Genomic DNA, 23,567 nt, shown 5'->3' on the forward strand with positions numbered 1-23,567 from the left:
AAGTTCTTAAGCACTTTTAACTAGTTTTTTTTTAAATATATATAGAGCTACATTTACTCTAAACCATAGACAGTATGTAAATAACTCTTTATATATAGTCTGGCTACAGAGAGGTAGAAAATATTTGTAGCAACTTCCATGTTAAACATAAATGTGTAAAGAGGAAGTAATGCCACAAGCTACAGACATTTTAGAGCTAAATAAAATGTGTGAAGACACAATCATGTCTGTTCATAGGACTCTTTGCAAGCCTGTAACTAAGTACACCCTTACTGCTTCCATAGCAACAGAGAAAGTACCTGTTAATCAAATGCACTGACCAAAAGTGAGCACCTCTATAAAAGCAATTGCTTGGTCAGACCGTGCAACGTGCAGAGAAACTCCAAAAAAACCCCAAGAGCTACATATCAGACTCCACAGGCATCAGCATGTTAAATGTTAAAGTTCATGGCAGTGCAATTAGAGAAAGATAATTACTGAAAAACAGTTACTTCAAGTTACTGTTGCTAAGGGTGGTTTTAAAAACTACTGGGTCATGGGTTTTTTGACTTTTCACAAAAGGTATAACTTTGCTATATTTATGTGGATACACAAGGAAATACTGTGCGATTTATTTTTCACAATATTTTGTAGTTAGCGTTCATGTAAAGACCTAATATGCTAATTTAACCAAAATCATGTAAAACCAGTGAAGCTTTTTACAGTTTGAGGTGGGTCTTGTATATATTTTTTTGAAAGATTATCGTGAAATACTTATGCTACTATACATTTAATGTTACTAAATTAATTTTATCAACTGCTAAGCATTAGCGCTTCCCTCTTTACTTTCTTAAAAAGTTAAATTCCAGATTAGCAAGCTAATGCTAATTTTAATCATTTAACGGTTAGCCTGCTTTTAGCAGTTACTGGGAGCAAATTAAAAACAATAAATGTTATTGTTTATCAAATTCAATAAATTTATGCCATTCAGCCAATTTTAATTCACTGATACATACATTTCAACGAAGTAAACCAAAGTTTTAGCTACGTTTGAATGTTCAAAAGGCTGCCTGGATTTAAGATGAATGGCTGTTTTCTTAACTTATGACCTCATGTTGCTGCCTGTCTGTCCATCTTTTGTCTGCTTGAAGCAACAAAGAAAAAGAACAAGAGGACCTGGAGCGAGAGGATTTTTGATTCTTGGGAAAGGGCAAAAAGATCTGCAAAAGTAAAAGGTGAATCACACATGTACTGCGCTCAACTCAAGGTAGACAACTGGCACAGGTAGAAAGAGAACAAAGACGGAGGAGAACAGAGGGATGGAAACGGACGCATGTCTGTTATGTTCGTGAGGGTTAAACTCTGGGGAAATTACCTCATCGCAAGACCTCTCCAGAGCGCTGCAGCCATGTTGATTTTTCACTGGTAAAGCATACACTCACACATACACACACCCTCCGCTGAACTGTGGCCAATAGCATCATAGCCTGTGCGAATGACTTCCAGATTCAGTAACGTCACCTCTGTCAGGTTCACGGGAGGAGCACGCACGCACACACACACACACACACACACACACACACACACACACACACACACACACCTTTCCAACAGAGGGCAGCAGCTTGATCTCTATTTTGCTTCACTTATGACACAGAGGTCAAATCAAGGCTTTTTAATTCCAGCTCTTTTAACTGAACTCAGGGAGGAACTATCCTCACATCATTGTGCGGGAACAGCTGAGGACTGACAGACTTAAACTCTCATGGCTGAGAGCCATGAGGCCAGAGTCCCCCGCTGGACTCTAACATGCCCCTAATATGGTTTTAGTAGCCTGCAGAGGTTAGGGAAGAGGCCGTTGGGAGGCCATTGGTTTATAACCTAGGATGACAGGGAAAATGAGAGGGGAGGAGTGACACTGCTTTCCTTTTGCAACCGCTGTTGACGTGCCAGTGACCGCTGACCGTTTCAACAGAATACTTTGTGGTCAAAAGCAAACTGGGGCCTTACTGCGAAGCCATTAGGTGTCAGTGTGCTCAGCACCAACGAGTCCAGCAGAAATATAAAGCCTTAAAAACTCGATTTACCAACCACTTATAAAGTCATTAGTTAAAGACCAGCCTATATTAAGGACGATCTATTAAAAATCTATATTCACTCGCAGTGCTGCCTAACTTGCATTTTTTTTATAACAAACTTTGTAGTCTCTTGATGACAGCTACAGTTGTTATTATAATTATTTTAACTGAAGAGATATGTATATGGCCACTGAGAAAAAATGTATGTCATTTTATAGATCGGTAAATGATAAATGCAATGATACACGACGACATTTTTAGGAATGATAAGTGTGCAGACAGAGAGTGTGCTAGATGGAGGAGGTGGAGCTGGATGATGTAAAAGTAAGCTGTTAACTGTAAACATGCTGCAAAGAAGACAAATATGATGTCTAGTGAGGATGAAAGTGATAGCCCGTGTGTGTGTGTGTGTGTGTGTGTGTGTGTGTGTGTGTGTGTGTGTGTGTGTGTGTGTGTGTGTGTGTGTTTGGTAGGGGCCCACACAAAGCCCTCAATCAGACAGCTTTCAAATTAGCGCTCCATAACTACATCCTGACCGGAGCTTTAGACTTCTGAAATGCATAGTCCTTACACACACACACACACACACACACACACACACACACACACACACACACACACACACACTTTATCAGTCATTAATCTATCAGGTGTCATTAAGAGGGGGAGGATGGGCTGATTGGAACCAGAGGGAGACAGAGTGATGTCAGACAAACACAAAGCTCTCAAGTGTCTCCACGTCCCCCCTTTTATCCCAATCATCACCGCACACACACACACACACACACACACACACACACATACTTGTATATGTGACTGACATGTAGACAGATAAAAGTGCCTAAAGGGAAACGTTTATTCGCGCCGCTTTGCTCCTCTCCCACATCTGAAGCAGAGCAAAGATCTTCCATAAAACTGGATCAGTGGAGAGCCTGACGAGAAGATTGAAAAGCTCTGCCTGCAACAATAATGGGAAAGTAAGCGCGCATGAAGACAAATGTGTATCCGTAATGAATGAGCTCGTGCTAAGAAGGGCAGAGGGATTGTCTACCCCCCCGCCCCACCCTCTTCCTTGATTCCCATGACATATACGGGAACACACTTTCAGCATATATGGCTATCTTTGGAGGGCGAGCTATTGTTTAGCAGTGGCAGTAATCTCTTAAAGCAGGGCTGCTTTTCCAGGCTGAGAATGGATCTCTTTATTAACACTGACGGAGGCTCATTATCTATAAATACAGGCGGGAGCCACTAATAAATCATTTCTCATGGCCCTGATAGAGCACTAACCACAAGGCATTAAGGCATCGTGAAAGCAAACCGCACATTGGCAGGCGAAATCCCGCTTGTGTGTGTGTGTGTGTGTACGAGAGTCACACCACGCTTTGGCAGCCGGGATGATGGGGCAAGAGCTGGGCTTTTGATTGAAATAGCATGTTGTCTTTTGAGCTCCCATTTCGGCAGCGTTTAAATTATAGTGTCTCTGCGGGGCTGCAGAACGTCTCTAAGGGTGGGAATAAAGTCAGAAAAGAGAAGATTTTTTTTCAGTATATGTGAGGACACCCTGGATATGAGTGAAGGGAAGTTGAACGACTCTTATTTTTCCCCAAATGCTGGTCCAGGCGCTGCAGTAGCAAGATTAATCAGTTTCTCCAGCTTCCACGCTGGTGTCAAAACCTCGCGTGTGAATTTTCCTGTCGGCGGGTGTCGCTTGCGGTGATGGCTTTCAGTAAAATTGGGGTGTAGGTTAGGTTCCAGCTGCTACACGTAAATTATTTCAGTTTATGTGTAAAGTCACCGCTGATTACTTAGTAACTGTTTCTTGCAAGCTTCAAATGTGGAACCTGATAAATTGCATGCTATAGTTGAGATTTTTTACATTTACTTACATTTCTTACAAGTGGTTGAAAACATCAGTGCACGTGTGAACAAGAAAGTGTTTGATAAGAAGTTTGAAATATCAGCTTCAAAGGGGATGCTGTATGTCAGCGCTGTGCCCACAACATCCTCCTGCTGCCCTGAAATGTCTATAAGGTTATGTGAAAAATGAGAAACTGCTCACTCACGGGCTAATGATTTATGTAAATGCTGTACAAGCTGGCCAGGGTTAGGTCAGATTACTGATAAAATGCAGCTAAATACTCCATGAGAGTGTAACTGTAAGATAATGGCACATCTTTTCAAATGAAATCTAAGTTGATTATGGTTACACATGTTTCTGATTACATGATACAGTTTGCATGCAAAGATGTTAATTGGATTTTTGTCCCGTTATGAACCTTCAAGCTCATCGTCACCGTGTTGGTGTTTAGAAACTGAATGTGCAAGAAGTCAGTGGCCAATGAGCATACCACAGATAATCCTCCTTTCTTAATTTAATAATGAGCATAATATATAAAAATAGATTTGATGTTCTATTTAATATGACCTGAAACCTGATCCAGTGGAGTAATCAGGAAAGGGAAAGGGTACGGTGGCCCTGAGAGGCCAAACGGACTGCAACTTAAGAAAACAACAGCAATAAGAAAAACGCTGCAAAAGCACACAAAACACAACGGAAATAGGAAAAAGAGCGTGAACGTAACATTGTATTTTAGCATCACAATGAGTCTTTTACATTCCAAACCACAGTTTTACAAAACAGCTTTCACATCAAACATAACTGCAGATGCTTGGTCAACGTATTGTTTGCCTTAATTATGATTCATCTCTGGCTCTCATACAGTGTTTGTGTTTTATCCCGGCTCCCTAACAACATCCCAACTGTTACAGGGCTCTCTCTACCTTAGTCTGGTTGTGCTGGAGGTTTCTTCCTGGTAAAAGGGATGTTTTTCTTCCCACTCTTGCCAAGTTCTTGCTTATAAGGCAGGAATTTCTGTCACTGTACAGAAGTTTACCCAGTAAGTCACAGTTTTTCTACATGATGAAAAAAGGTTTCTGTAATAAATGGAAGAAACCTGTCAGCATGGCTCCTTGGGATTAAATATCTGGCAGGCTGATTCTGGCCTCCAAGCTAGATGTTTAACACCTGCCATAGGAGGTCATCTGATCATTGAGGTTTTCTCTGTTATTGTAGGATCATTATCTTGTAATATAAAGTGCTTTGAGGTGATGGTTGTTATTATCTATCTATCTATCTATCTATCTATCTATCTATCTATCTATCTATCTATCTATCTATCTATCTATCTATCTATCTATCTATCTATCTATCTATCTATCTATCTATCTATCTATCTATCTATCTATCTATCTATCTATCTATCTATCTATCTATTAACTCCCGCCTCTGCTTCTTTCCTTGTGCTTTACATCATTCCAAATGGGCAGCATAATTTAGAATTAATAACAGCTAATCTTTATTTTAAAGCTATGTGTGGTGCATCCATATTAAATGGTTTAAATGTTAATGATGCATCTAAATTCAGTAACTATCCTCCATTTGAGTTTACAAGGGGCCGATACAGCCACAGTCATCTAGAGAAGGTCGTAGAGTTTCCCTGGAGTAAAAAGACATTGCAGCAAAGTATTTTTCCAAAGGGAATTACAGTGTTCATCTTAAAACAAATTTCCTAAGTTATTCATGTACAGCATATAACCCACTGTTCTTTAGCTTAAACAGGCATTTTCAGCTTTGTGACTTTTGGCTTAAAAACGGAGAATTCTGCTAGACTAATATTTCCTATATTCTTCTCCTCTGCTCCGTCTCTCCCGTCTCTCCCAGCTTGTGTCTAACTCGAGCCAGGCCAAACCAGCCAAACTCTGACAGTTTGACCTTCCTCAGAGGTCACTCCTATTCTTACAGCAGCCAGCCCAGCACGGCCTCCTGCTTCAGCACAGGCCAGCCCTGTATAACTGATCACACCGCTATCCAGGCTCATTCTGCAGAGATGTGGGAATGAAAGGTCCGATTAGGGCCTGCTGGAAGTATTCAGCACACAGTCGCTACCCCGCCCGGCCCATCACTCCAGTCGGCGGCCCCCTTCTAACCAGCCCCTGCTCCCCTCCGTCCTGCGCTCCTCAGAGCTGTGATTGGCATGTGAATTACAGTGTGTGGTGATGATAATAAGAGTGCTAACCGGGGCCAGGCCTGCGCCTTCGAGCCAGCAGCCAATCCCAGCTGGCACAGCCTGAAAGACAACCGCTGCCACCATCTGAAGAGGCAAATAAAAATGACAAGCTAACTGTTAAAGAACTGCTGATTTTTCACATGTTTTAAAAGCTTTTGTGGCTCTGCCAGATCTTTCTTTCTTTTTCTTTCCACCCAACTTCTTCTTCTCCTAAATTTTCACCCTTCTCCCCGGCCGCCTGCGACCACATCCAGATACACGAAACCCCTCATTTATCAGGGAAATCTAAAAATAATCCCTCCTCTGCTGCGGTGTGGCTTTGATAAAAAAAAAATATTGGTGTTCAGAACGATTGTGCGCTGTGGGACAGAAACAGATAAAGACATGCGTGACGGTTCCTCAACAGCTTTCTACCGCATGCATGTGAAACGACGGATTTCCCCCCCTCAAATAATTACTACTTCCCCCTCTCACCATACGTGTTAACAACACCGAAAGGAGCACTCAACACATTTCAAACTCCTGCTCAAGTCAGCGAGCCATCCAGAAAGTGTATTTACATTGGAGCGTCGTTCACTTTATGCATCGCTCTATCCAAACATTCCCAAAATCGTGTGGTAGTTACACATTACAGTATTAGAAAATTACACCCTAACACCCGGTAGATTAGTTTTTCACCCCTTGACATCCTTCTGGGAAGAAGAGCTCTCATTCCCAGAGATCTATTCCTAAATCCCAACTTTCCCGGTGCCCCGTTCAATCAGCGTCCTGCTTGGCAGAGTTGCCCCGTCTGGGCTGTCTGAGAGGGAGAAAAAACGCTGGGCTCAGACCCTCACATGCAGAGTCTGACTCTCATTATCAATTACGGCTGTTTTTGTTTCTTTTTACCACAGCCATTAACCACACTGTTACTGGCAGCCAGGGGGAGATAGTGAGAGAGAGAGGCAGGCGGAGACAGAGGGAGAGAGAGAAAGCAATTTTCATCAAAAAGAATTAGCTATCCAAACAAGTGAGACGAATGTGCCGTAGAGTCAGTTTCACAGTTGGCCTCATGAAAGCACTGTGGACAGATGAAGATCTATATGTTTTTAATGGGAAGAGGGTGAGTAGTAAGGGATAAGTAAAAGCTTAGGGAGAGAAAAGAGGGAGGGAGAGGGAGGAGATAATTCACAACACACTTGTGGTGAGAGGAGGAGGAGGGCTGCATCTTGGCAGAGGCGCTCCTCTCCTCTCCTGCTTTCCTCTTGCCCTCTCCCCTTTGTTACCAGGCTGAGACAGAAGGAGCCAGTGAAGGCTGGATGCCGTGACACATGAGCCATTAAATCTTCCTGCGCTGCGGGCAAAGGGGGAGGCGGGGGCAGCAGTACCAGGCCCCGTGCCCAGGATCCCCACATGCTGCCAGGCTAGAGACCCAGAGAGCAGACAGCAAGGGGGGATCCACAGAGGGAGACAGAGTTTCACCACTTCTATAACCATTGTAATAATTCATAGCAAACCCCCCAAAACTAAATGATCTGTAGTTGATTTAGAAATGTGCTGCTGAGGAGCAGAGACAGGCTGAGCTTTCTATCTAATCTCATACTAATTTTTTCTGTCATATACATTTTGGTACAAATTTAACACAAACCGGATACCTTCTTCTTTTTTTTAAACAACACAATGTTCATAATACAGTATTCCCACTTTCCACTATGGGAACTGTTATGACTAACATTATTAATGGGTGTGTTTAGCCGCTCACGGCACATGGTTGACATTGTGGTCTTGGTTAAATATTGGAAAAGTCAACATAGCTTGAAGCACAAGACACAGCGCCATTACTACAAGTTAGCTTCATATCAACATAACTTCCAGGAGACGGGTTTGTTTATTGTTCATTCCCTTAAATGTGTCAAGCTGAAAAGCCTCAGATCCTCCGCTTCTCCTAATGCAACCAGGTCCTTTTCAGGCGTTTCTCTTGGCTCAGAAACGGCCTTTCTTGGGTGATTTCACATGTGAGTGTAATTTCTCCATGTCAAGTAAAGGCTAATGAGTCTGTGCTGTTTGTTTGTGGGTCGTTCTGCCTTCAGTTTTGTATTTAATAACTGAAAAGCTGCTCTATTGGGTTGAGATCAGATGACTGACCACTGGCCATCGAAGATTATCTCATTTCTTTGCCTTGAGAAACTCTTGTGTTTCTTTTGCAGTGTGTTTTGGGTCATTAACCATTTGCACTGTTAAAGGCTGTCTGATCTGATGTGTACACTTCATAGTTCATCCTGCTGCTTCTATCAGCAGTCACATCATCAATAAACACTAGTGCAGCGGTAGGCAACTCCAGGCCTCGAGGGCTGGTGTCCTGCAGGTTTTAGATCTCACCCTGGGTCAACACACCTGAATCAAATGATTAGTTCATTACCAGGCTTCTGGGGAACTTCAAGACATGTTGAGGAGGTCATTTAGCCATTTAAATCAGCTGTGTTGGATCAAGGACACATCTAATACCTGCAGGACACCGGCCCTCGAGGCCTGGAGTTGCCCACCCCTGCACTTCTACTGCCAGCCACACATGACGATGCAATAACACTACCTGCACCGTGTTAAACAGCAAATGTGGTATGTTTCAGTTACTTTTCTCTTCCCATCATTCTGCTACAAGAACTGTTCAGGGTCTTATAGATGTTTTCTGACAAAGTCTCATGTGGCCTTCCTGTTCTTAAGTGTAACCCATATACTCAAGAATCCTCTGAATTTGTTGTAAACCCTCTGGATTCCTACTTATTAAGGCATCTGTTGATTGCAGACCTTTTTACTCCACCCTCCTCAAAAGTGTTTTTGACTTGGCTAGATGTTGTGAAGAAATGAAGGAAAGAATTCTGCAATCATCCACTTTAGTTTTCCTCTGTAGTCTTTCTGAATTCATTACACCATTATTCATTTGGACACTCCTTACATTTTGCTATCTCTCTTTATTAGTTGATTTTTCTTCCTAATAATAACCTCCCTCACTGACACTGACATGTCTTCAGAACTCATGGTTCCAGTGAAGAGAGCCCAAATGAGAGTTCAGTGGTCAGCTCCAGATCTTCTGCCTGCTTAATTTGTTACAAAATAACATGAAAAGAGGCCTCATCAGGCTGTGAAACTGCTTTAACTGTTCAATTACTGCCGAGCCTCTGAACACTGTGTATAAAAATGTCTGTAATTCCTGAGCAGTTAATGAATACTTTTGTTAAACTGCTTGAAGTAAAGCTGAAGGCCTGCATTTCAATCCCATCTTGATCGTTTGGTTTAAAATTCCCTGTGGTGGTGTAGATGATGTAGAGAGGCAAAGCTACAAAATCATTCAGAGAAAAAAAAGTTTTTTGGGATCTAACCGTAAATCCAGAAATTAATTTACATTTGGTCATGATGTGCAGAGAGTGTGTGAAACGCCCACATGCCTGATTTATGTGTTGAGTATATGATGATCATTAAATTCATAGCTGTGAACATGAACAGCAAATAGATCTACAATCCATTTGCTGATAAGCTTAAGGGTCTCTTACATTTTTTTTACTATTTCATCATCAGATTTCTGTAAAGCACATTTAGAAGCTCTAGTCTGATACAAATACCCAAGACTGGAGTTCACTAACTTTTGTCCACCCTGCGGTTCATCAGACAAGTTTAAAAAAGGTGAAATTGTCCCTTTTTTCATTCCAGTGTGATTAAAAGATGGTTGTTTCGGGTTGGTTGATTGGAAGATAGCGTTTGGATGACGTTCAACAGCAAATCAAGAAGCGTGATGTGCTGGCACACAGAGGTAATTAATTACAAGTAGAAGAGGATGTGATCAGTCCTAGTGACTCTCACATGAGTGCTGCTGCAGAGGCAGAGGCAGTGAGTGTGAATGAAGGCTTCATTCCTGCAGGGACACGAAAGTCTGAGAGACACTGCTGTACTTCCAAGAAGAGGGACAAGTAGCAGATGTGACATTACACAGATGCACATCACTGGATACGATGCTTCTGTTTGGGTTCTCGCGCTTCCTTATGCATCCTTTTTCACGTCTACTTCGAATGGAAAACAGGAGCAGACTGTGACGATATCAGCAAACAGCACAAAAACGAGCACATCATTGTCATAGCAGTCATAGTACTCCAGGTGAGCCGTCATCCATGTACCAGCAGAGAGGTCACATCCCATTAGAGCCACTGTGCACAAAGTCCTACATTTAATCACTCTGCAAACGTCACAGGAGACAGGCAGTGGAAGTTTGACGTTTGGCAAGAGAGCTGGCATCCTGTGCCCAGAATAACCCTCTCACACACACACACACACACACACACACACACACACACACACGACCCAACTTAAAACAAACCATAAGGGAGCCCCGTCACATCCATTCAGCAGTGAGCCACAGACAGCCAGGCCTGTTTATAAACACACACGGTGCGAGCTGTGAGCCTGTGCGCACATACAGCACATGGGTGTGTGGCTGGTGGTGATTATTCTTTGGGCCCTGGCCTTCAGCTCCAAATAGGCACACACTTGGAAAAAACAAATGGCTGTGAATAAACAAAGTGAAAACTGAAGTGCAGATAATAGAAAAACACTTCTTATGGACAAATAAAGGTCCTTTAGTTTAAGGCCAATTATTCGCTATTAATTAAGGCCGTGTATACAAATCAACAGCATGGCAGCGAGCACCCGGAAGGCGAAAAAATGAATGGGAAACCTAATTGCAGCTGGTCTTCGAACTTCCGCTTTAATGGAAACCCAAGGCCTCCCTCTTAATTGGATTTGAATCCCTTGTTTCCGCCAAGCGCGTGCACGCGTATTGTGTTTAATAAGAGGAAACATGTGTGCCAGCCATCCCTGAACGGGACGGCCGCAAGTTTGCGCCAAATCAGAAAGCAACAAGAAGGTGCCGGGCCGTTTAGCAGAAAGCCAGGCGAGGCGATCGCTCGTCATCACTCTCCTGACATCCCATAATCCCATGAGAAAGATTTATGAGCTGACTGGCGAAGACAGAACGGAAAGCAATTTCTCAAACGTGCGAGGAAAGAGACTGCTCAGGCTATTTCTATCTATTTGAGCGTCTTTTTCCAATAAAAACCAGCAGGAACAGCAGCAGCAGGCCGCAGCCAGATCCGATCTGCTACACCCTCCCCTCCCCAGCCTAAAACCACGGCGGGTGTTTGAGATGCTTTGCAAGAAAACGACAAGTAGGAAAGAATAAACACGAATCCAGACCGGGGTCCGACAGCAGGTTATATGATGACAGGGAACATGTGATTCCGGTTGGTCATAGTTCTCCATTTCCCGGCTGTTGTCAGAGATTTCCATCAGCAACCAAACCAACCGTGCTGTAAACACAGCCCTCATTTGTTTTCTCCTCAGAGCAATTACACCATGTGATTAAAAAACATTTTAAATAGAGCCTTTGCTGACTTTTATTTGTGTAAAGCGGATCTATTTCATGTCGAGCAGTAATGTAATAATCCCGAGCTGTCATTACAGACCCTTTTTCTTCCCCCTGTGCGCCAAACTCCATCTGATCCACGCATTTATGAGAACCAGACTATTGCGCACAACCTCACCGGGTACCACGAATCAGAACCCTACTTCTGTACCAAGGAAACGGGAGACGAGAGCGCGCTTTACGGAAAGCCTTCAAATTAATATAGGAAATGTTAGCTTCAGCAGACATGCAGAGAGTTTCACGGTGATATTTTACCTCCCAGATGGTCCGAGTTAACAGATCTAAATATTTGTGCCTTTCCCCGCCTTACAATATTTGACAGAACAAGTGTAATTACCTATGGGCCGTCTAAATAGGAGAGGCATCTTAGAATGCAAATGAACGGCGTATTTGTTAAAAAAAATATCCTTTACATTACAACATTTACATTTGACGCAGATAAAGGATAAATTCAAGCCATCAAATTACCTTTTGATTTAAATGTTTAATTTTATTATTTGATATGAGTCGAAGATTATTGCCCAAATTTATGAAATGACCTAAGAATTTTGAATTTCCTGATTTCTGGAGTCTTCTGCGAACAGTGACGCGCGCAAAGATGCTCCTACAGGCTGTTCCAAGACCAAAGTAAGACACAGCAAAAATATCCCCCATTTATCGAGTCCCTTTACTTTTCTCTCAACGTTAAGGAACAAAAAGATATTTCAAATAAGCTTGATTCAGGTGCGTACTGAGCCAAGTGTCTGCTTGTTTTGGTTCCAAAGTTTCAACGTCGAGCGCAAAAATACTGATTATGAAATGAATGTCATTATTTCACTCTTGTCGTGAACTTTATTCTCATTCGTTTCAGTTAATATGAATTTCAGGTTATATTAGAGCTTGGGTGGATGTCTCCTGCGGCGCAGGGCCGCACGTGAAGGAATTCGCGCTCTCCCCTCCTTCTCTGTGACGCGCAGAGCGGAACCGGAGGAACGAGCTGTCTGTGAGACTGAGAGGAAAGGCGAGAAGTTGATCCGGTTAAAGGGGGAAATGTTGTAGTGAGGAGAAGAGGCGTGCCAATAATCAGGGAGGTGTTTTTTGATGCGGGCGCGCGTCTCGGAGAACACATGGGAACGCAGCGGTTCAATTACGCAGCGTCACACGGAGCACCCTGAGGTGCTGCGGCTGCTGGTGTTTGCTCTGCCTGTCCTCTTCTGAGCGAGCTAGGACGCTGAACTTTGTGCGGGACGAAGTTAAAGTTCGGACGGATACAGGAGCCGCACAGACGGTGTTTCCCAACAGGATGCAGGGACTGAGCTCCCGGGCTCACGCCTTTTCGGTGGAGGCGCTGGTTGGGAAGCCCTGCAAGAGGATCAAAGTGTCGGAGGAGCACGAGCCGAGCAGCGCTGACACCAGCGGCGATAGGAGCATCTTTCCCGGTGAGGATGCGTTTGCTTAACCGCCGAGAGCACCCAGCTGCTTTTTATTTGAAGAACTTTTACGCACAATTTGAAAAAACAAAACAAAATAAAAAAACGCAAAAACTTTCTCGCTGCAAGGTTCAGTCGATTTTTCATCTTTAGGCCACATTTAAAGTTCCCAAAAATTAAAATTCTCATGATTTAGAATATATTCAATCAGTTAAAACTCAAGATTTATCATGTGAACTTGCTTTTGGGGAATAGAGCTAAAGTTAGCTCACTCAAGGAACTTTAACATTAAGAAAGTAAAATAAGATTTATAATATTACCAATTTTTAAAATTTCCCCAAATTAAAACAGCTTCCAAAGTTCTGGCTCTCGTTTAAACATTTAAAAATAGACAGCTTTCTGTGTTTTTTTCTCATTTATCTTTTTTCACCCCTTTTTCCACTTTTTCAGACCAGAATGAATTTCCTACCAGCCAACTACAGAAAGCATGTCCGACACCGAGGAGGGGAGAGGACCCCTCGGCCTGTGACCCGCAGGGACAGACTGACAGATCACAGACTGAAAACTCTGACCCGAGCAGCGAGGAGAAGAAGCCGAAGGAGAGCGACTGTCGGCCGGACAGAGAGGTCCGAGTAGAGCTGCAGGGCTCCGAGCTGTGGAGGAGATTCTACGAAATCGGCACCGAGATGATCATCACCAAAGCTGGAAGGTGAAACATCTACACAAGAAAAATTAAATTTAAAGAAGTTCGTCTGAAGTCTTAGCCCCGCACAAGCTGTCTTCCTGCTGATTTTACTGACTTTAACCAGCTTTTTTATTTAAAACGTTTAAACTCCCACCGTATTTGCCTCCACGTTAATAAGCAAAGAGCTACAGTCGTTCTTCTGTAGATCACCAGATGCAGTGCAGTCTGGCCGTTATGTTTTTAGTGCCACAGTTTGAGATTTCAGTTAAAGCGACAGTTTAATCAGATACTTTATCTTAGTGCAATTTAAACCCGTCGGTTTAGTTTCCAGTCCGGGCCTCTGAAGGGGATTACCCCCACAAATAAATTTAAAAACGACTTGTCTACATTTTTAATGATAACTGAAGATGTGCTTCCGCGTTAAAGCGTCTGTTGCAAATGAAATCCAATGTGGACCGGGCTTATCAGGCTATGATAATTACATTAACTGTTCTGCGGTCACAGGTGCGGCTTTATCGAGGATTCTAAAACGCTCTATCAAGATACAGCCAATCGGAGGCGAGCAGAAGAACAACAGTGTACAATAAGAGCACTCCCTAAACTAATGAGGCAGCTATCATTAAACAAATTATATGATGCAGAACAAAAGTTGAAAGTCACGTGGTTTCATCACGTGGAAATATGTCACTTACGTTTGCTTTTGTGAATTAACTCATATTCATGAATGAAACCGTTTTCTAAATAATTTTTAGCCTGTATTTTATCCACATTTGCTGATCTGTAAGATCTCTTTTATGTGACGCATCGTTTGCACAGAGAAACCTTGTTGCTGGGAGTGTAATTAAGTTTCTATTTCAGGTTCGCAGAAAACGGGTTTTTGCTCAGATAGATGAATTATTGGAACATGACTGCTTGCTGAAATCTAAGTTCCGTTTACTCAATCACCGACAACACGCGCTGTAAATCTCGGACAGTGACGACGCCCTCAGGGCCCCTGGAGGTCCCTGAACTTTCCTGTGAACCTGCCGGCAGAAGCGTCTCGGCCTCTTCTTGTCTTTAAGGCGTCGTTATGAACTGAAATCCGTGATGGCCAAATACGCATTTAACAGTTTTATTAAGCAGCTTTCATTAAAGAGAAAGAGAGAGAACATGACTTCTCTCTTGTTATTTTTCCTCTCCTCTCATCAGGAGAATGTTTCCTTCTGTGCGCGTCAAGGTGCGCAATCTGGACCCTTGCCAGCAGTATTATATCGCGATGGACGTCATGCCCGTGGACTCCAAGCGTTACAGGTAAGGGGCGATTTTTTTATTCTTCTTGTTGTTGTTTTTTCTTTTTACTTACACGCGCTTTCCTCCACGCAGGTATGTGTACCACAGCTCGCAGTGGATGGTGGCTGGAAACACGGACCACTCCTGCATCTCGCCGCGGCTCTACGTGCACCCGGACTCGCCGTGCGCAGGAGAGACGTGGATGCGTCAGGTCATCAGCTTTGACCGAGTTAAGCTCACCAACAACGAGATGGACGATAAGGGACATGTAGGTAACCCACAAGTTGCCTCCTGTTTCTCTTCTTGCTTTGGATAAAGGATCAGATGCACTGAGATTAAAAGGGAGTTCTTTTTCAAGGGGATGTGCTGAAGATCATTCTTTAATTTTTGTGTATTAGATCATGATATTTACAAATCTTTATAATCATGTTTATGTGTTTCTGCGTGTTTATTTTGCTTTTCTGACTGCGTTGAGAGTTTCAGTCCTTAAACTGCTCTCCTACATATTTGTAACATCGAGGGGAAACCTGGATGTCTTAGAGGGAGGAAGGAAGCGGAAATCCTTCTTAGCTCCAAAGTTTACCGCGAAAGATTTAGCAATCTGCAAATGTTGTGACCAGGGAGGCATTTGGAGGCTTTTCGACTCGATCCTGGTGTTTATATGTCTACGCTGGAACTTGTGTGTTTGTGAAATTTATTTGATGTTTAAAAAAAAGAAAGAAAAGACAAGAATAACTTTCTCGAAATCCACATCTCTCGTGGTCAGTTTCAAATCTCACACGGACATTTACCGCGTTTTTAATCAACTTTATTGTCTTCACTTTTTTTCTTAACATATTGCTGTTTGTCAGTAAGTGCTGAGTTTATTTTAGAAAACATTTCCCTCCACTGTGAAACCTTATATATCACATTACCGTTTTTTTTTTATTGGGCTTTTCTCTTGTGAAAAGAAATAGTCTAGATCAGAGGTGTCAAACATAAGGCCTGGGGGGCAGAATCAGCCCACCGAAGACTCAAATCCGGCCCATTGGGCAGCTATAGAAAACGTGAAGGAGTGGATAGATTTTCAATTTCTATCTTTAATTTCATAAATTTTTACAGCTTTTCCTATTAATAAAAACTCGCCACCTCCATCGCCTTTCATCATTCTACATCACAGTAATTAACTAACAGATAAAGAGCTAAATTTACAGGAAAGTTACTGTTTCACATATTAAATATCAAATAATATGAAAATATTAATGAGTCCACAATAATTAAAAAAATAAAAAGGTTTGTAATTACAGGATAGTCTGTTTATATTAAACTGTACAGTAAATTAACAAGAGCTTTAGGCTTTATAATTACAGAACAGTGAACTATTGTAGCCTTTTCTATAATTGTACACATTTATCACGTTGTTTCACCGACCCGGATTCAGATCACTTAACAACAAAGTGGACTGTATGTGGCCCACGACGCAAAGTGCGTTTAACACAGCTGCTCGAGATGTTAGGACCACAAATTTTTAGAGTTGTGCCGTTACGTTTACATGTTTGTTTGTTTTGACTCTTTTCAATGTTTTTAATCTACTTTCCCAAATAAAAAAAATGTGATAATATTTATATTCCACCTCAAAAATTGTGCTTTAAAGCCCAAAAAAACCTTCTAGGAGACCAGTTTTACTCCATGTAAATATATGAGGAACAAAATAATTGTTTCATATATTTTTTTTATTCACATAGAGGTCACATGTAACCCATAGTGTATTACTAATAATTTGTCAGACCTTTGTTAGTAATATGACATATTTAACCATGTTTGATGTTTAATTAGGTTTATTTGATGAAAGACACGTTTGTGCTAAATACTTTTATAAAATGTAGAGAGCTCTTCATAATTGTATTTTAAAGACTTGGATATTTCCTTTCATTATCCTGTTAGTCATGTAACCTACTGTAGTGCACCAGAAAAAGATTTATATCTAAAACAGCCTGAAAGCCACTTTTTCATTTCTTTTTTAAGAATGAAATTTATTTTAAAATATTTTTTTACATTTAAAAGACAAACAAACTACAAACTACAGCAAAATTTAGTTTTTGGCAGTATTTTTTTTATTTTTTGGGACTGTGAGCACAAAAAATTGGAAATGACAGATTTACAAAATTGCATTTTTATTCATTTATTTTATAAAAAACAAAAAAGAACAGGCAGCTGTAATACTTGAAATGTCCATTTCTGATCTGAAAGATGATTCCAAATTGAGGTCCGCCTTAAAAACTAAATAAATAAAAAGCCTTTCATTCTTCGTCTCTTCATGCAGATCATTCTTCAGTCGATGCATAAATACAAGCCACGTGTCCACATCATCAAACACAACCCTCGCATGGACTTGTCTCAGATCCAGTCGCTGCCTGCTGACGGAGTGCACAGCTTCTCCTTCCCAGAAACAGAGTTCACCACAGTCACAGCCTACCAGAACCAGCAGGTAACACTCAGCAGCAGTGCTGAAATACTTCATGACTCACAAACAGAAGGTTTGAGCTCAGAAACTAAGTGCACTAATGTTGGATCGTTTATTTAATAAACATCTGACTTTTTCATGAATTGGAAGATTAAAAAAATGAAGTGATGTTTAATAAAGAAAAATCAGCCAGTGACTCTGTGTTACTAATTTGCCACTGTTTGCCAGATTTGATCAAAAAACAGATGTTTAGCCTTTTCTTCCTTGGCACGGTTGTTATGATGATGTTCCAGTGAACAGCTCAGGCTGCTTGACCTCATAAAAATGTCCACATTGTGAAGCCAGTGAGGCCCGGTTCCATGTGCTCGCAGCCAAATCATAAATTTGCAGTGTTCTGATTTTCTGCTGGTCCAATTGCTCAGAGAGGGTGTGTGTGTGTGTGTTCCCGTCGAGGGGACCTGACCCTGCTGTTGGCTACCATTCCTCCAGTAACAGAGCCCTCCGCAGGGACTGCCAGCTCTTTTCATCAAGGCTCATTTTACTATCAGTGAACGTGTTATTACAGAAACGCAGTAACGAGCTGTGACTGCGCCGACTGCCGCCGTCCACGGCCTATTAAAGCACAGAATAAAACCGAATGACCCTGAACCCCTTCTTCAAGAACCCCTGTTTGACATGGCTGATCACCTTGGGTGCTGCTGGGAGATGCAGTCCCGCGGGGGTGCTCTGCCACTCTACGCTATTGTAAAAGCTGAGCTCATTGTTAGCTTAAGCACGTCACCCGTTGACAAATCCACTCTAACCCGTGTCTGTTCCTCTCCTCTGGGCCAGATTACAAAACTGAAGATCGACAGGAACCCCTTCGCCAAAGGCTTCAGAGATCCAGGAAGGAATAGGTATAGCAAACTCTCACTGAACGCTGAACATAAACACTTTTTATTTAGCTGAAAGTACTCCACGAAAGGACCCAAGAGGGATTTAAAGTTCAACCACTGAAATCTGAAGCCACATAAAACCTTCAAATAAAGTTGAGCTGTGTAGTGCAGAATTTCACACCTCTCAGTACCAAAATTTAAATACCTGGAATAACATTTTTCATTGCTTTTACAGTATATATAAATACGTGTGTGTGTGTGTGTGTGTGTGTGTGTGTGTGTGTGTGTGTGTGTGTGTGTGTGTGGGAGTGTTGGATGGCCTGCTGGAGTCATATCCCTGGAGAGGCCCTTTCAGCCTGGACTTCAAGCCTTTCACCATACAGCTCCAAGGTAAAGTGCTCCAGCTCTATTTACTTCTGAGATTTGACTTTTTTAACGTGTTGATTCAATGTCTTATTTTTTTCCTGTCCTGTCCGTTGACAGGGAGCTCAGGGTCGCCCACCAGCAGCGTGAAGAGCCTCCTCCCCGTCTCTTCATCTTCATCCCTTCACCCGCTGTCCTGCCAGGACGCCGCTGTCCATGCCTTCACTCTCCCCCTCTACAGCAAGACCACCACCTCACCCAGCATTTCCCCTCTGCCCAGCAGAGCCTTCTCCTCCCTGGGAGCAGACAGACTGAGAGGCTTCTCTCCTCTGCCTCCTCTCACAGACCTCCCGCTGTTCTCTGCGCTGCAGGGGAAGAAACCGCCCCACTGCAGGGACCCGTGTCCTCACGAGTCCCCGGGGTCTCCTTGCCTGCTCCCCTTACACTGCCCTCTCAGCCCTCAGAGGTCTCCTCTCCCCCCACATGTCTCAGACACTGTAAGCCCGTATTGCCTCTACCGCTACAGCTTCCCTCTGAACCCCCAGCTCGCAGCCATTTCCCGGCACCCCAAACTAGCCGAAGACACTACAGACTGTCTGCTGCGCCAGCCTCCCTGGCTCCCGACCACCAACCACTGCCTCTGACGGCTGGACCGCACTTGCGGGCTCCGGCCCATTGAGCATAACAATCCCAAAACTGAACGCACAAAACAGAAAGGGCTGATCCTCTGTGATCCGACTGAGAGGAGAAATGTGGCTGTGGGGACTTCTTTGTATTTATAAACTCTTTTACACACACGTGTTGGAGTTACCAGCACAAACAAGCGATCCCGAGGCAGATTGCGAGCAGCTCCTTTTCATTCTGCAATCTCGTCTAGAGCAAGAGAAGCCAAAAACGGAGTAAACAGAAACATTCCTGCTCAGGCAGGATGCAGATTTTTATTCGGGACAGATTGCTTTTGACAATTCAGTCCCCAGTTTTACTGCATCAAGGGCTGTAACAGTGTTACCAAAGAGCATCAGCAATGAGGTATGTAACAGAACTATTATAATGAACGTGTTTGTTAAACTGACCATAAGTGCCCATTAAAGTTTTTTCGTGCTTTTTGTTGAGCTCCACAACTTCCAAATGGTCTTTTTACACACTTCCAAACGCAGCAGTGCACACATAGCACACGCATAATGACAGTTCTGCTTGAACATAAATGCCAAATGTATTTCAGAGTAAAGCACACATGCAGTATTGAGCAACAGGAAGCAAGTTTGATGGAGACATGATGAAAGGATGCACATTATGTTCCAATTATCTGCCGCTGTCCATTTAAAGTGAACAAAAGCATGTTTTGTGTTTTTGAATCTCGGCGTCAGGCCTGGCCACCCCTGACTAATAACATGAGCTCATCAGGTCTCTGTGTGATTTTTAGGGGAAGAACAACAGCTGCCAGGATCCAGGCAGCCAGTTTCCATTCCTGCATTTTATTACCAATAATAAGGCTAATCAGAGATGCATGGAGGTGAAATGGTTGTTCAGTAGAGACCTTTATTCGGAACGAGAGCTTTGCTCACTGAAACAGTCTAAATCAGCTCTTGTCATGATTGTTGTGTTGTAGAAGCTTTTGTTTTTATGTGAAAGACGTTCAGAGTCAAATGAAAAGCTATCACTACTGTTGGCCAACACAACACAGTTGTTTTGGGGTTTTTTTTGCGTTCATACCAAATGGGGCACGCCCGTTCAGCCACTGATGTGATAATTCCTGCCTTCAGCTCAGTCAGAAACCAGCACCCGTTCATCCCTGTCTCTCTCCTCCCTCTCAGCAGAGCTAGGAACAGCAGTTTAGGAAAAGTGGGGAGGGAGGGAGGGGGAAATGGCCTGTTTCCCGACAAACGGTCATAACCAAACAGCAATTTACTTGTCACAGCCGAGCATGGCGGTGAGCTAATGTGAGCTGGACGTGGAAATAGCAGGAAGAAGTTAATTGAGGATCTCGGTAAGGGGATGGCCCGTGTTTTGGTGAACGGTCAGGTGCGCCGCTATCAAACAGCCTGCTCTTTGTCTGCAGACAGACATAATCTGGGCAGGTTATTTGATACTGTCTGTCATTTCCATGTTGGCCTACATAGGACAATCATTTTAAACTCCCTTCTAATTCCTGATCTTTCAATTAGACAAATTGCTTTCATACCAGGAGGGCTGAACTTTGCACCTGTCACTCTTTAGTGAAGCAGGCACACGCTTGTGGCAGATATTAGAAGGAAAAAGATAACATGAGCATGTGGGCCTAAATATGAGTGTGCTAAATTGAAAGAGGTAAACAAGAGGTTTGATGCACATAGCTAAAACTCTGTTTGATAAAATCTAATTAAATGTTGCTTATATAGCACCAAATCATAACAACAGTCGCCTCAAGGGGCTTTATATTGCAAGGTAAAGACCCTACAATAATAGAGAGAAACCCCAACAATTAAACAGCACTTGGTGACAGTGGGAAGAAAAAACTCCCTTTTAACAGGAAGAAACCTCTGATAAAACCAGGCTCAGGCTGGGGGCAGCCATCTACCATGACTGCACACTGTGAATTAATACATGAAGGAGCACACTTACACACTCGGCTTATACTTGTTGGTTTGAGCATATAACAGTGTTCATAGTATCATGTCTGACTACGTAAAGTCCACGATGAATGGTGTACCTGTAATGGTCAAAAAGCTGAACAGCTGTACCTCATCAATGTCCATCAAACAATTTTTCTGCCAATAGGAGGAGAAATATGCCATGTTCCACCTAGAAAGGCGGATTTCAGAACTCGTTACAGCAGTAAAGTCAGAAAAGCAAGAAAAAACAGGACTTGTTTTGCTTCTTAGGGGGTAGAGCCAGTCATATGTCACTAGCAAAGCAGTGCAATACTTGTTTTTTTATGGTTAAAAACACCCCTGCAGCACGCTCATGGATAGATCCTGATCAGTCCTCTGTGAATGGCTTATTTAGCAAGTCACAAATACGTGATAGTGGCAGTAAAGATTAAATTTAATTGTTTTCATAGGTTTTATACTTTTACTTCCATCACATATTGGATTGTTAATTTGGGGTTGGTGGGGCTGCTCTGATTTTCCAAGTTGGAAATTTTTTTTGTTTTATTGTTTTTAATTTTGTTTGAATGAAATTGTTCAAGATAAAAATTTTAACTGGGAATTGTAAATTCTGTCTTCCAATTTAACCTGAAAGCACATTTCATAAAAAAAAATCTTTTTGAAAAAAAGCTTCCTAGCTAACTGCAATAGTATCCGCAGTGTCTTTAAATCGCACGTCATTAGCCATTTCTGGGTCCAAACTCCACTTCGGGTCCCAAAGAAAAAATTAAAACGTACAGCTCTGCTATCACTTGCGACATAAATGAAGACAGGAAACTGAACAGCAGTGATGTTTGTAGGGTTACTGAAGTTGGGCTAGCTGGCTACACAGCTATGGTTAGCATAATATAAACACATAAACACAGTGAAGCTGGAGGATGAACGCTAACTTTTTTCCACTCGATAAAAGTTAACCTGAAGGTTCCTGATGGTTAGGGACAAATGCAATCGCATGGCAGGATGCTGTAAACGGACCAAACTTCAGTCAGGAGAACAACTGAGATAATCCATCCACAATATGAGGTTAGTCATTAATATACTGCTGCAGGGGCTGGGCTGTAGTTACATCGTAAGGTTTTAAAAACTGAGCTTTAAAATGACCACTGGTGATAAAAACCGAGAGAGGCCGACAGTGATCAATGCCTTTTTTAGGGGCTTGTTCAGATTAAATAGAACAAGAACAAGCATTAAAACATGTTAAAAACTCAACAGCCTTAATAAATACAGAGTAGTTTGGACCTGGAAGCTTATATGGTTAGCTTAGCTTAGCTTAGCTTAACTTAGCTTAGTTTAGCTTAGCATAAAATTGGAAACTTGAAAGAATATAAAAGCAACAATAGTTCCTTCAACTCTCAGTACTCAGCAAGTTACATGTATTTACAGATTATAATTTAGCAGGATATTACTTGACTAGTAAAAGAAACCGTGTTTTAGAACCACTTAAAAGATGGATGTGTATTGTATGTAGGCGAAGCCTATAAGAAAATGGCCCTTAGCTCCCTCGTTAAACACTTTCATGGTGACTTCATGGGCTGAGTCGCTAGTTTTATATACAGAAAAAATGTGAAATTCAGACAGAAAAGACAAAATAGTTTGCTCACTGACTTGTCAATCTAAAGTCGTTGACAATTTGTTAGCTCTTAGGCTAACGACTTGTCAACAAGTTCTAACAACCTGTCAATCACAAGTCATTAGCCAAAGACTGTGTGGTGTCCCATGCTCTCCCGTCATATCCGCTTTCAATATGGCGATGTGAAAAAGTTGAGCTCGAGGCTTTATAAATTTGCTAACCAGTGGGTGACATCACAGTATCTACTATCCATCTTTTCGCTGTGTTGGTTGGACTCCAAAGCGGGTTGAAAGTAACAGCTGGGTTAACCTTTCATCAACTTGTGGAAGAATATCCATATCTGCCCATTCATCCGCTCTATGAATTTGCCTTATACCGAGTCAGCAAAATCCTCTGGTTGAAATAACATGGAGGCTGCGCGTATGAAACAACAGAAAGGGTGGCTTGTGTTTTTTTTGTGTGTTGTTTTTTTTCTCTGGACTGTTCCACTGTGATTGACAGGCAGTAAAGGGAAAGAAATGTGACCCCGAAGTCATTTGTTTCCAATCATGTGAAATGGCATCCTGAAACAGGAGAGAGGCTCAGCAGAGAGTCGGAACGTGTAAATATACTCTGCCTTCATTAGATTAAAAAACATGAAACACACACACACACACACACACACACACACACCACTAACACGTGTATGTCAGTTAATAATAGTTGCCATACACCCGCGTACACACACACACACATATGCACAGTCTTTGC

The 23,567-nt window shown here is 42.4% G+C and overlaps 1 protein-coding gene and 1 long non-coding RNA gene across 2 annotated transcripts; both read left to right on the forward strand.

Annotated features, from left to right (window-relative positions):
• The first annotated feature begins 571 nt into the window (after positions 1–571).
• LOC120441299 lies at positions 572–6,211 on the forward strand. Its single transcript, XR_005613970.1, has 3 exons — positions 572–710; positions 1,131–1,214; positions 5,782–6,211. It is a non-coding gene; the product is annotated as an uncharacterized LOC120441299 (long non-coding RNA).
• Positions 6,212–12,606: 6,395 nt separating this feature from the next.
• Positions 12,607–19,734, forward strand: tbx22 (T-box transcription factor 22). The gene is made up of 8 exons (XM_039615770.1): positions 12,607–12,994; positions 13,436–13,694; positions 14,859–14,960; positions 15,033–15,207; positions 17,242–17,406; positions 18,214–18,283; positions 18,567–18,647; positions 18,741–19,734. Exons 1-8 carry the CDS (start codon positions 12,859–12,861, stop codon positions 19,262–19,264), a joined length of 1,512 nt encoding a protein of 503 aa, XP_039471704.1. The 5' UTR covers positions 12,607–12,858; the 3' UTR covers positions 19,265–19,734.
• The last annotated feature ends 3,833 nt before the right edge of the window (positions 19,735–23,567 follow it).

Source organism: Oreochromis aureus, linkage group 2 (genome assembly GCF_013358895.1).
Source record: "Oreochromis aureus strain Israel breed Guangdong linkage group 2, ZZ_aureus, whole genome shotgun sequence".
In the NCBI taxonomy this organism is placed as follows: domain Eukaryota; kingdom Metazoa; phylum Chordata; class Actinopteri; order Cichliformes; family Cichlidae; genus Oreochromis; species Oreochromis aureus.